We start from the raw sequence: 13,608 nt of genomic DNA on the forward strand, positions 1-13,608 counted from the left end.
ACAATATTTACTCAAAATTCACTATAAAATGTGCACTATTCATTGTAAAATCTGTTGTTTAATGTTTGAACTGTTACATTAGTGAACTACCACTACTGTTAATAAGCCATTTCATCAACCAGGTAGATATGTTGGTCAATCAATATTTCGTTTTTATTTATTTTTTACAAAACAGTATTTATTGCATAGCTTTCAGTTGCTCAAACACATTGACAATTAGAATGAGAAAAACGTTAAGAGAAAGTGCAGTTCATAGATAAAACAGCAATATTGGATATGATATTTTGGAAAATAGTCATTCAGAGAAAAAAAAAAAAATCAATCAATCTATTGAGTTTAAATTTCCAGTATATACCTTGTGCAGTTTATATATTTCCTTTGTTTGTTTGTTTTTTATTTTTTTATTGACCTACATGGGTCACTGGCTTTATTAACCATCTACCCTTATTTGTGCCACTAAAGATCTGCCAGGGGACAGAGATCGAATGACAATAAACATCACTGTAACATGACCTTCTTCACATTTCATGTGGAATGAATAGACATGATTAGTCTTGAGCTCATTCTCATGTTGTGATATGCGTTTAATGAATAACCCTGGTGCTTCAAAGCTCAATGTTGTGCTGTTTTAAGAGCACACGAAGCCTGGCATTTTCTTCGTCCTGTTGAAAGATTAAATTAATTAATTTAATAATTAATACAATCATGGCCGCGGGAACTAGGGGTGCTGAGGGTGCTGCAGCACCCCCTGACGACAGCTGTTTCACTACATTGGAATTTAAGATGACATGACTTTTAAATTACTTTTTGTTTTTCAACCTGTTTTTTAAGAACACCTTCAACCCATATAAAATGACTCTAAAGATTATTTCGATTTTATATGTTGTCGAATAGGGTTGTATGACTCTAAAAGAAATGAATATATCATAAGGCAATTAGCCGATGTCGCATGGAGTGAGTGACGTGACACTGGTTGAGGACCAGCATCTCAGAACTGATTTGACACTCATTTAAAGGGTTAGTTCACCCAAAAATTAAAATTCTGTCAGTAATTACTCACCCTCATGTTGTTTCAACCCCGTAAGACTTTCGTTCATCTTCGGAACACAAATTAAGATATTTTTGATGAAATCTGAGAGCTGACTCACTCCTCCACAGGCTTATGGACACTATAACTTGCTGGCCCAGAAAATGTATTAAAGACATTGTTAATATAGTCCAAGTGACTACAGTGGCTCAATCTTAAGTTTATAAAGCGACGAGAATACTTTTTGTGTGCAAAAACAAACAAAAATAACGACTTTATTCCACTTTTCATTTCCTTCTCTCTGGGCCTCGAGTCTTTTCACGTAGTGTAATAGCGTAGCGCGTATCACACACATGACTAGCGTCGCCCAATAGTGAACCTACGTGGTGACGTCAAACACAGACGCGCTACGCTATTACACTACGTGAAAAGACTCGAGGTGGAAAAGTGGAATAAAGTCGTTAATTTTGTTTGTTTTTGCGCACAAAAAGTATTCTCGTCGCTTTATAAACTTAAGATTGAGCCACTGGAGTCACTTGGACTATATTAACAATGTCTTTAATACATTTTCTGGGCCAGCAAGTGATAGTGTCTTAGAAGCCTATGGAGGAGTGAGACAGCACTCAGATTTAATCAAAAATATCTTAATTTGTGTTCCGAAGATGAACGAAGGTCTTTACGGGGTTGGAACAACATGAGGGTGAGTAATTACTGACAGAATTTTCATTTTTGGGTGAACTAACCCTTTAATGCATGTGAAAAAACTAAATATAGATGTATTGAATTAAGCATTCATCGGCATTAGGGGCTGTTCACACAGAACGTCAACCATTCCACTCTGCTACTTTTCCATTGTTTTTCAGTGTGAACGCACTACTCGTGTTTAACTGATTGTGCTCACGTCTCGCGCATGACACAGCATTCTCAAAACGCAGCACTCAAGTTAAAATAAGTTCAACTAAAACGCGCCTCGAGACCTTGCGATTATTACCCCCCTCGTTGAAGTCAGTACCTGATTGCCTAATCCTAACCCCTCCCCTAATCCTAACCCCTCCCCCACAACTAATCCTAAATCTACCAATACTAGGGGGGTAATCATTTGGCGGGGGTCGAAATTCGGCACAACACCGGCACTCCTGAGTAAGTATCATAAGGTAATATGCAGATTTGTGTGCTGTGCTTTTTTAAATGTATCATGAGTTCTGAGCGTTCTCACAACTCTGTACTCATTCATTTGTATGTTCATCTTTTTGTTTGGGCTGTTTAATATAAGGATTTTGTTTTAAAAAACTCTACCATTGCACCGCCCCGCAATATCAAGCCCCGCCCCCAGCACCCCCCTGATAAAATATGTTCCCGCGGCTATGAATACAATTAATCATTACTAATGTTAAAGAAGAGCTACTCACCATTTTTGAGTTCCGCTCTTGAAGTTCATTGACTTGATGAACAAGGTTTCCATTGATCTCCTTTAGTTTCTGAACTCTGTGATGGGCACGATTTTTCACCGACAGCAAGATACCTATAAGAGAGTAAACAAGTAAGAAAAGACACAAAAAAATGTAAGATACTAGAGTGCAACAGTGGGTTCCAGAAGTATAACAACCTATACATTTTGTCTGTAGAGATTTTTTTGTGTGATTATGTACATAAACATATAATCAATTACTTAAGTAAAATGGCCCAAGTACGAAACCTTGGTGAACCCCAAGGCTCATAATGTGAGCATCATGGAAACAATAATCACTGATTCCAGCAGATACCGAAACATTCATGACTTTCAAATGTTTTCAAAAGTTTTATATATTTATTTTATTAATTAATTAAATGCCAATAATTTTATATTTTACTGATGTTTTTGACTTGATTACACATTTGCAACAATTATTAGGATGAACAATTAATTTCCTTATTAAAGAATTTAAGTACTTTAAGTACCCTAAAAAGAAAATGAATGGGAAAAACACATCCAGATCCAGGGTACCTGAAAAGTGAGTGATTATTGTTGCACTCAATTGCTGGGTAAAAATCATTCCCGTACCATTAATGATCCTGGCCACTCTCCACAGCCTGAGCAAGATCAGAAGCCCCATGGCATCAAATGCATCTTCCTTCGTGATATATACAATATCCAGGATAAAGGATACCACCACCACAATCCCATCAAACACCTCAAACTTATGGTGGAGGAATTCTAGGCGATAGGCAAAGATTTTTCCACACAGCTCCACCATGAAGAATGTGAGAAGGGCGAGGCTGAGATAGTGGAATACCTGGAATGATGAAAGCAATAAATTGGATAGTGGATAATTACAGAATAATTGCTGACATCTCATATTTCTGTTGAAATATGACATTATCATCCATATTTAGTGCTGACTGGGCTTCTGAAGTGCACTCACCTGTGGGGCGATTCTGTGATGATCTGCTTGAATGATAGACAAGTCAATAAGCAGCTCGCATAGAACGAAAATGGCATCCAAGACGACCAAGCACACAACAACGATCTAATCAACAAAATAACAGTCCAAAGTTATGTTCATTGATGTAAAAAAAATATATCTATGTATATAAATATTCATATACATATCAAGAGTGTGATCGTTTACCTGAAACCTCTCTGTTCTGTAGAGGCGGCGTAGGGAGTCCCTGAAGCTGACCTGGTCCAAGTGCTGCCCTGTGGCAAGCTCGATGTCTTCACTGGCATCATGTGGTTCCTCTTCATGCCACTGTCCGGCGGTGCTTTGCTCATCGCCCACCGCTGTGAAATGCTTCAAATAACGGGACATTTTCCTCAGGGGTCACATGAGTTGAACGCTACACAAACGGAACAGCACCTTGAGCATCAGAATCAATGAATCTGATTTATATATTCAGTATTCAGATTTGTGATTTTTTTTAATTGTAAAGAAATTTCATCATGAAGATGGCTTGAACCAAAGGTGAGACCAAGGCTAGTTGTCTCACTTTTACTCAAGTAATTATTTTAAAGTCAGTTTATGTGGGCACAATCTTGTTCACAATTTTTAAAAATAAATAAATACAATGTAAAAAGTGATCGACTTACCTTTAAAAAGTGAGGAAACGTTGCCTTAAAATTATAAAGTAAATACACTTCATGTGTAATTGAAAAAAATTGGTTATGTGGAATTGTCAAGTTCACATAACTTTTTTTTTCAATTACGCATACTTAATCATTTTAAAGCAACTGGTTTCCTCGCTTTTTATAAGTTAAGTCAACTGCATAAACTCTTAACACTATACAAAAAACATACACTGTACAAAAAAACACTATACTAGCAAGGCTAATTGTTGTCATATCCATTCAAGGCGCAATTTTAAGCAACATTAAAACAGTATTAAATATAAAGCAATGAATGAAATAGCAAATTGTGAACGGTAACATGCAGAAAAAGCTAATATAATCAATCATACATTTTAGATAGTGGTTTCATTGTATGTTGCCTACTAGCAATTACATAAAATTTTGATGATTCTGAAATTAGTTTGGATGACTGAATCATTTTTTTTTTTTTAATTAAGAGGCAAACGTTAATCAGATCTAAAATAGCCTATTCTATGCATAAATAACAGTAGTTCAATAGCCTACATGTTATCGCCACTTTAAATGGCGTTTCAGTAGGCTATTCAAATCTTAAGTTTGAAGAAAGGTTTTGCATGCCACATCTACAGAAATCTTCAACAGATGTCTTATTTTAAGAGACATTTCAAAACAATTTATAACAAAAGTGCAGTATTTCTGACTAAATAAAATGACAGTATTTTTCTGTCTATTAAGCAGAGCCGACATGCATCATGAAACACTCACTTTTCATCCGTGACTTGAGCTTAACTCGTGATTTCCTGTGACATTTGAACATTTAAAGTCAACGAATTTTACACGTGCAATGTTTACGAGTGACAACAATTAAATGTAAGACATTTGACTTATCTGGTCATTTTAATTTTTGATTTCAGCTGAAGGAGACAGTGTCATTAAAATTTTTCAGATTATTCAGACAGTCAGACTATTTAATTCGGGCACAGTTCAAAAAGAGAGAAAGGTTACAGTGCTAATAATAATAATAATATTTACCAGTTTTGTTGCTGGAACAATGTTGCTAACGGCTAACGCAGCATTTTTTCAGGAGCAACAATCCGAATTCTGTGAAAAACTTTGACCCTAAACTCCGCCTCTGCAACATGAACGTGATCCTCTGCACAGGATGCAGTCTGAAGGAAGTGACATTTCCCAAATCCTTGACCACATTATAGGGATATGCACGAGACCCAAGAACTGTGGCACTGGCTTTATGAAGTAGCCTACTGAAACGTTGACATTTATAATTTAACACGAATTTGGATGTTTTAAAGGTTAAAAAGTTGAACAGTCAGATAGCCAAGATAGACAGACAGACAGACAGATAGATAGATAGATAGATAGATAGATAGATAGATAGATAGATAGAACGACAGACAGACAGACAGACAGACCGATATATATAGGCTATAGCCGCTATACAGAAAAACAGACTGATAAGTGTGTCTATCTGTCTGTTTTTCTATTTATCTATCTATCTGTCTGCTATCTGACTTTTCAACTTTTTAACCTTTAAAACATTGACAAAAAAGATTGAATGACAGATAGACAGACAAACAGATTGAATTGGACAAACAGACAGACAGACAGACAGATAGATAGATAGATAGATAGATAGATAGATAGATAGATAGAGCGACAGATACAAATAGACAGACAGACAGACTGAACGACAGACAAATAGTCAGATAGATGGAACGACAGACAGACAAATAGACAGACAGATAGATTGAACGACAGATAGACAGACAGATAGATAGACAGATAGATGGAACGACAGACAGACAAATAGACAGACAGATAGATTGAACGACAGATAGACAGACAGATAGATAGACAGATGATAGACAGATAGATAGTTTGTCTATCTGTCTGTTTTTCTATCTGTCTGTCTATCTATCTGTCTGTCTGTCTATCTATCTGTCTGTCTATTTGTCTGTCTGTCGTTCCATCTATCTGTCTATCTATCTGTCTAGGCTATCTGACTTTTCAACTTTTTAACCTTTAAAACATCCAAATTCGTGTTAAATAATTTTTTCGCCATTGAAAACAAAGAAAATGTTTTTTAAAAGGCTCAGTGTTTTTTACCCATAACATAAAAGTCAATGGGGCCCAAAACTGTAAGTTTCATTCAGGCTAAACTGCGCTGTGCTTCTCTGTGTGTAAGCATGCTTGTTACCAAGTTACTAACTGAATGAATGAAGTAACCAGTGTCCCCCTCTGAAAATGCCACAGCTCCCATATCTCACATTTTGTAGCAAACACACTGGCTGGAGATCAGTAACACACATTAGCCAATTCTGTGGTCGACCTTTGAAATCCTTTACAGCCTGTCAACATTTTATTCAGCTTCAGTCGGAGTTCCCTTTCTCAAGAATGTGAAATGGTTTGTGCCGTTGATTTGTACACCCCAATGACCAATTGGAAATACAATATATATGTTGTTTGTTGGTGGTATATTACAGGGTGTGTGACAAAAATGTCAATCAAGTAATGTTCAAACTGAAAGGGCAGAAGCTCCCATCAGTATATCTCAGTACATCTATCTTAAAAGTTTATGGATGGCATGTAGAAGTTTAAGGATGAAAGTGTTTAAGGATTATGGCAAATTTGGTTTATCTTTTGTTTAGTTAATCACTAAACGGGGGACTTTTGCCTCACACTGAGCAACATTTAAATGATTTTTAATCATTGTTGCGTTGTGTTGTTCCATCAATATTGAATATAAAGATATTTTTGGATCGTCAAGCACTTTGTGAACATAAAAAGGTAGCATTTTGCTCCAAAGTGTCCTGCTGTGTCACTTCTGCTGGCCAGTAGGAGGCGCTGTTTAGCTAGAGAAAAAGCGAATGAACAAACTTTTCATTGCTGTTCTACCATAGACTGTAAAAAAATTCTACACATTGTTTCCAGTTTAATCAGTGTAGCATTTACAAAGGTCATACACATTTTACTGCAAACTAGAAAATATAGACTACAGTTTAGTCCAAAAAAGCACTACCATCGAACTTGATCTAAACAGGGTAAAACCCTAAAATAGACCTCAACATATGGGATGAATAGCTTCAACTGTTACCCAGTATGAATGGGGTGCATACAGACCAGTCCAGAGACCCGAACTCAGTGAATCTGTAACTGTGTTGAACTCTGTTTTTTTTTTGTTTTTTTTTAGTAAGTTATAAAACAAGGACGCTTGAATAATTTAATAATTAATAACCGAATCATTTTGGGGGCATCCTATTCATTATTGCTGAACTCTCTTAAAGGGATATACTCCACCCAAAAATGGAAAATTCTCTCACATTTACTCAGCCTTATCCCGTCCAAGATGTATGACTTTCTTTCTCCTGTGAAACACAAATGGAAACTTTTAGAAAAACAGGCCTATTCCATCTCTGCGAGTTCATATAATGGAAGTGGATGGGTCCCTCAAGTCGACACTTCAAAAACCACACTAAGTGAACATAAGGGTAACCCATTCTACCACAGTAGATGAGTCAATAGTGTCTTCTAAATAAAAGGTCTGTGTGAGAAAAATGCTGATGTTTTAAACATCACTTCCGTTTAACTGTCAGTAGCCTACTCTGTGAAGCTGATGTTGTCTGGGTGAGTAAATTATGAGAGAATTTTCCATTATTTCCTGGGGACTCACTCACAGCTCTGCACATTTAATATGTCTCCTTTATCTGACACACCCAGTTCAGTTCATAGAGCTCTTTCCTAACGAGCTGATGATCTGAATCAGGTGTGTTAAATGAGGGAGACATATAAAACTGTGCAGAGCTGTGGGTCCCCAGGACCTGTGTTCGGGAATCTTTCACCTTCACGCAAAATTCCCAAATCGGATGGATTCCTATAGAAATGATTGGATTTCCACCATGTAAATTCGGCACTTATAGTAAGTGCGTAAATCCGCTCCACTCATATACGCTGCTCCAGTCCGGCTGTTTTTTTCTTCTTGCAAAACATGTTGACGTGTTTATTACATTAACAATATGTTCAATGTTATCAGAATACAAATGAGAAAAGAAGAGTTAACAAAGAGCTGAAGACAAAAAAAAAAAAGAAAAGGGGAAAAAAAAAGAACATGAGGGTAAGATATTAATCTCCGGCTTTCTTGGAGACGTGCAAAGATTGGCGCTTTTGAGCTTTTCGATTATGTAGAAGAGAAATACCAACTAATTCGTCCATTTTATAATTTAATCAGGCTATAGCAGGTTACTTATTTTTATAGAACTGTTCTATAAAACATCAAATATAGTTAATATCTGCAAGGTTGTGACAACGTCTGATATTCAGTACAGCAGCGCTCTCGCGCGAGTGATTTGGCTTAAATTGCGCGTGGACTATTTGCTTTTACTTATTAAACAGGGACATTAAAAGAGTGCAGGGCAGAAAATGAATATACTGATGGAGCTTAAGAGAAGAAACTGCCGCTCGACGGAATAAATGCTGCAGATAAATAAGTTTCTCCTCCCAGAGACTGAGAGAAGCGTGCGGGGCGTCAGGAGTGTGTCGGACTCGGCTGCAGGTAACACAACGCACCCTTTATGCGCGCGCTGGAGGCGGGAGCAGCTCTGGGCTGCTGGGGTGGGGTGTGACTGGACCGGAGGATCCGGTTTCGCCGGCAGAGAGAGAGAGAGAGAGAGAGAGAGAGAAACACACACACACACACACACACACTCACTGGTTGGCCGTTTCTCCTCTCACTCTCCACCGCACGCTGTTCCAGCACACAGCGCGCTGTTCTGGAGGACTCTGGTCCATGAGACACGCTGTGAGTGACTGCTCATCTTCTCTGGTGTGTTGGTAAGCCATATTCATCACACTCAGCAACAGATGCAGACTCGAAGCATTGCTGGAGGTCCTTATAATAACAATTTCTGTCATTCTTAACTACTGTTTGGAACAGTTATTGAACGGTTTATGAAAGCGCTAGGGCTAGTTATCACGTGAGGAAGTTGTCTCAAGATCTGTATAGGACAGTCGAGTCTATAAAGTCCAATTAAACAAATGATTGGTTTTCTAACAGTGGTTTTGTATGTTGGTTTCAAACACCTAGTTGGTTTATTAAAGCATCCTAAATTAGGGATCTAATTCTATTCCCCAAAGCTAAAATTACATTATGCTATCTTCCTATTTTTGTAATAGCTGCAAGTCAACACAATAAAAAAAGTCATTTTTTAAAAACTTTGTTCAATTTATTTTATTACAGTATTTGTTGGTCATTTAATATTTTGTTAATGTTATATTTTACTTGTTAGCTGGTTTATAAATGTCTTAGTCTACGGTTTTAATTTTGCAGTAAGGCTGTTTAATGGCAGGCTCCATTGAGACGTCTTACCCTATATAGTACGTCAACATGTTCCACTATAGGATCAATAGTGTGTTAAATGAACTGTATCTTTCTTGTGGGGCAATACTAGTGGAAATGTTCAAAAGTGTATAGCCAAGTCATTGTATGTACAGAATCTGAATTCCAAATATGTGCACTTGTAGAGGAGTCAGTTTGTTCAGGGGAGTTATCTGAGTCCTGTTAGAAGGAAGATTTGAACGGTCACTTCAGAAACTTATCTAAGTGAAAAATACACTATTGTTCAAACGTTTGGGGTTGGTAAGATTTTTTTTTTTAATATTTTTTGAAAGGAGTCTCTTAAATGCTCACCAAGGCTGTATGTGATAAAGCATGTTAGAATTTTGGCAATATTGTGAAATATTATGACAATTTAAAATAACTGTTTTCTGTTATAATAAAAACAATTCCTGTGATCAAAGCTGAATTTTCAGCATCATTACTCCAGTCTTCAGTGTCACATGATCCTTCAGAAATCCTTCTAATATTTGATTTGATGCTCAAGAAACATTTCTTATTATCATCAATGTTGAAAGCAGTTGTGCTGCATGCTTAATATTTTCGTGGAAACCGTGCTAAAATTTTTTCTAGGGTCTTTGGTGAAAAAGTTCAAGATTTGTTCGAAAAGGAAATGCTTCGATAAATTATGTATTTACTGTCACTTTTGATCAATTTAATGCATTCTTGCTGAATAAAATGATTAATTTCATTAAAAAAAACATCTCACTGACCTCAAACTTTTGAACTGTAGTGTATGTACAAGGAAAGTGATGTTACTAAGTGCCTTTTATGCCACACATACTGATAAAATAACAATGATTTTTAACACACTAATAAGAAGTACACAGGCGTTCCTCATTCCAGTTGCAGGTTAAATCAGGATCAAACAGTCATTTGATCTGAAAAAGGAAATGCAACCTAAAACATTTACAAAACTTACAATGAATTCCTTCAGATAAACACCGTTTTACTTTTTAACTGTTGGGCCGTCTGCCAAACTGAATCTACTTCCTCTGCACTAACAGAATGATGGGTATTGCTCAAAGCATAGGATGTAGCATTAGTTAAATAGTCATTTCATTCTTAATAGAGCGCTGTTGCACGTCTAGACATCAAACTCATTTGAACATTCAATGGCAGCTTTAAATCAAAACTCCATTTTAATCTCAGTCCCCACTTAGTTTCCCATACCGGTGAGTTTTTTTTTTTTTTTTTTATAATGTCTTATTAAACTTTGTCTCTCTGATTATATATGAAAAAAAAAATCCTCACACTAATGCCCGCTTTCTTTTTCTCTCTCTCTCTCACACACAAACACACACACATTCAAGCTTATTAATATTAATTTCCTGTGCTATCCTGGGTTTGGAATATCTGGAGTGTTTGCAGCAGTCTGTAGGTGTTTATTATACATTATGCGGCACTGAAACAAATCACTGCTAATTCCCTGACAATACTGGCATGCAAATTCAAAGGCTTATCTAAATCTTCTAATCTTAATGGAGACTGAAGGTGAAAGTGTGATTTCTGCACCGCTGGCACCACCAAAACAAGACTGAGTCCAGTAGCGTGAGTTTGAAGCAGAACTGCCTGTTTATCATAAACAATGGAGAACAGGTAGAGTTTTGCGGCCCTATTTGATGTCGCAGCAATTGCACACTTTTTAAGGGACCGTTCACCTGACTTTTTGTTCATACAATAGCAATGGGATCCATTCAATGATGTTTTGGACCCCAATCATTTAATGGACAAAAACATTCTTCAGCATATATTCTTTGTTGTTCCTCAGAAAAAAAGTTCAGGTTTGGAATGACATGAGGTGAGCGAATGGTGACAGAATTTTAATTTTGGGGTGAATTGTCCCTTTAAAGGTGCTCTAAGCGATGTTGGGTGATGTCATATCTTGTTGACGTTCGAAGTATTCTCAAACAAAACGGAGGCTAGCTCGACCCTTGACCCTCCCTCCTCCTCATCCCGTCACCCTCCCTTCCGTGCTTCCTGAAACAGGCTTTTCCAATGTGAATTTGGGATTTCGCACGTTCCTTCTCCTTTTTCCCTCTTCTTTGCTATTTGTTGATCGGAACGTCGTCTCTTTTGTCGTGTGTCGGCCATATCAAAATTCAAGAGAATATAATTCTAACGTTAGTCGTTGTTAGGACATCTCTCCTCTAGCTAACTTCCCTCTTCATGCTTTTCTCTCCTCCACTCCCCACACCCCCCTTCATGTGCACGCGCACTAACCCCCACCCCCAAATCATTCTTGTCGGTTATTGGCTGGAACACTGTTTGTTATGTTTCGTGGTCCAGGCTGGGCCAGTTTGTTTTTGTTGCTGTTTGTGGAGCCTGGGCTGTCTACAGAGACCGCAATTTTTTTACAGTGTGTTCCCAATGTGTATAGTGAGGAGATGTTAGCTGTATGTGACAAAAAATGTTTCAGCCTAAAAAACACGTGACATCGCTTAGAGCACCTTTTAGTTAAATTATTTCATGGAATGCTCCATCATATTTATCTGCAATTACTGGGAGTCTTTTTGCTCTTCATGGTCAATTCTTTGAGTCCCAAAGCCAGTATGTTGTAGGTTTCTCTCTTGCTTCCAGAAGACGAATCTGGTGTCCGTCTCATGCTTAAAAAGCTGTCACTATAGCCCTGCCAACCTGTTGAGGAGATTGCTATGGTGACTAGGTGTCCTCAATTATGTGATCTCTATAGCAATGAGCGGTCCTGCTGTTTTGGGCTGAAAGAAGCAGTTGACCAATTGAGACATGCCACAAAGCTTTATTAAAGAGAAGGAAAATTAAAAATCAAGTTGACGCGTTGCACTGCATTGCGACTAAATATTATATTTAGCTTGCATTCATAGTCTATTAATGTGAAAGCCTTTGTGCAGTTTTTGATTTTGAGTTATTCAATATCATGTGATTTAATTAGGCTGTGTTTGAAATTGCACAGTGCATTAACCATTTTCAACAATATGCAATAGTTCAGATGGTATTTGCAACATTTAAAGTGATAGTTCTCCCAAAAATTTAAATTATGCCATCATGTACTGACCTTCATGTTGTTTTGAAACTGTATTACTTTCTTTCTTTTGTGGAACATAAACAAAGATATAAGAATGTTTGGAACCATACAACATTGGACCCCATTTACCATTGTATCAAACTAAAAAATGCAGATAATTTTCTTTTGAGTGAACTATCCCTTTAATTCTGCAAGTGTAGATCAAGTTAGTGTAGAAAATGTCTTTGCGTACTGAAAGGTTAATTTGCATAATAATCCAAGCTGGTCTTAACTTTTTGCAATCCTATCAAATAGTGACTCAAGAAAGTAGGTAAAATGATTTTAGTTGCATTCATTCACCATGCTGGCAATAGAAGGTCAAGTCAAGAGCAGTGCATTATGGGATACAGTATTTTTCACAGTGATCTCATATACAGCACATTTTGGCCATACGAGTATTCAATACATTGAACATTTGCATAAGGTGTACAGTATGTATCTGTAAACACAGCCGGTGTTATATTGTAAATTCCAGATCAGATTCTTATAGTGCTAGGCTGATGCATTGCTGGATCTCTCTTCTGGCTGAATTAAGAGCCACTTGTTGTACAAATAGGCAGGATTTTCTGTTCTCGCTGCTCTGTTCAAGAGCATATTTGTGTTTTATAAAGATTTCAGGGTTGAGAACATTTTTATGAACAAGTGTCCTTCAATTGTGGCTGAAATGTGGGAAACATGTGGCTAGTGGCTTCATGGTAAACCATGATCTGTCAGTACTCATTCTAGACATTAAAATATGTTTTTTTCTTTTTTAGGATTCATTCTTCCATACACCCAATCAAATCTGCTGTTTGAAACAAATTGGTTATGTATATCACAATGAATTATATACTGTATAAAAATGCTTGTGGCTTGTTTGGAAGGGAGGTCTGAATGACAGAGACATAAATGTTGTCCTTCTAAGACTGCATTGAATGAAGACAAGTGTCCTCTAATTTTCCTTTTCTGTGAGTTCTGAAGGCGTATTGTTCTTTTTTTTTGGGGGGCTGAGGTTGACCGTAAATATGAAGTGGCTTTGAATTAAGAGGCTGCTGGATGTCGGAAACCTCAAGTTGAAGGAGGTGCAG

At 37.1% G+C, this 13,608-nt stretch overlaps 2 protein-coding genes across 4 annotated transcripts in view; one reads left to right on the forward strand and one right to left on the reverse strand.

Annotated features, from left to right (window-relative positions):
• Window positions 1-127: 127 nt before the first annotated feature.
• Window positions 128-5,277, reverse strand: hvcn1 (hydrogen voltage-gated channel 1). Of its 2 annotated transcripts, none has more exons than XM_082158389.1 (6): window positions 5,124-5,277; window positions 3,637-3,844; window positions 3,430-3,534; window positions 3,069-3,300; window positions 2,437-2,549; window positions 128-662 (listed from the first exon to the last, which is right to left on the reverse strand). In XM_082158389.1, the coding sequence occupies exons 2-6, from the start codon at window positions 3,814-3,816 to the stop codon at window positions 606-608; spliced, it is 687 nt and encodes a 228-aa protein (XP_082014515.1). In that variant the 5' UTR covers window positions 3,817-3,844; window positions 5,124-5,277; the 3' UTR covers window positions 128-605. The 2 variants fall into 2 exon arrangements, with proteins under 2 accessions (XP_082014515.1, XP_082014516.1); XM_082158390.1 differs by having other exon boundaries at window positions 3,637-3,864; window positions 5,124-5,260.
• A 2,995-nt stretch (window positions 5,278-8,272) lies between these two features.
• csgalnact1a (chondroitin sulfate N-acetylgalactosaminyltransferase 1a) overlaps window positions 8,273-13,608 on the forward strand; it is a 42,608-nt gene continuing 37,272 nt past the window's right edge. Inside the window, exon 1 of one of the 2 annotated variants that reach the window (XM_082156892.1) lies at window positions 8,273-8,936. The gene's annotated coding sequence lies outside the window, so the exon portion shown is untranslated. The remainder of the gene's footprint in view (window positions 8,937-13,608) is intronic. The other variant, XM_082156893.1, reaches the window with a different exon arrangement.

Source organism: Leuciscus leuciscus, assembly GCF_965113295.1.
Source record: "Leuciscus leuciscus genome assembly, chromosome: 24".
Classification (NCBI taxonomy): Eukaryota; Metazoa; Chordata; class Actinopteri; order Cypriniformes; family Leuciscidae; genus Leuciscus; species Leuciscus leuciscus.

Excerpts from the sequence above, each read along its gene's own strand:
- hvcn1 (XM_082158389.1), bottom strand. The coding sequence starts at position 3,816 with ATGTCCCGTTATTTGAAGCATTTCACAGCGGTGGGCGATGAGCAAAGC. Across the intron at positions 2,550-3,068 it reads AGTGGCCAGGATCATTAATG|GTATCTTGCTGTCGGTGAAA; the intron begins GTACGGGAATGA and ends ACTCTCTTATAG. Across the intron at positions 663-2,436 it reads AAGAGCGGAACTCAAAAATG|GACGAAGAAAATGCCAGGCT; the intron begins GTGAGTAGCTCT and ends ATCTTTCAACAG.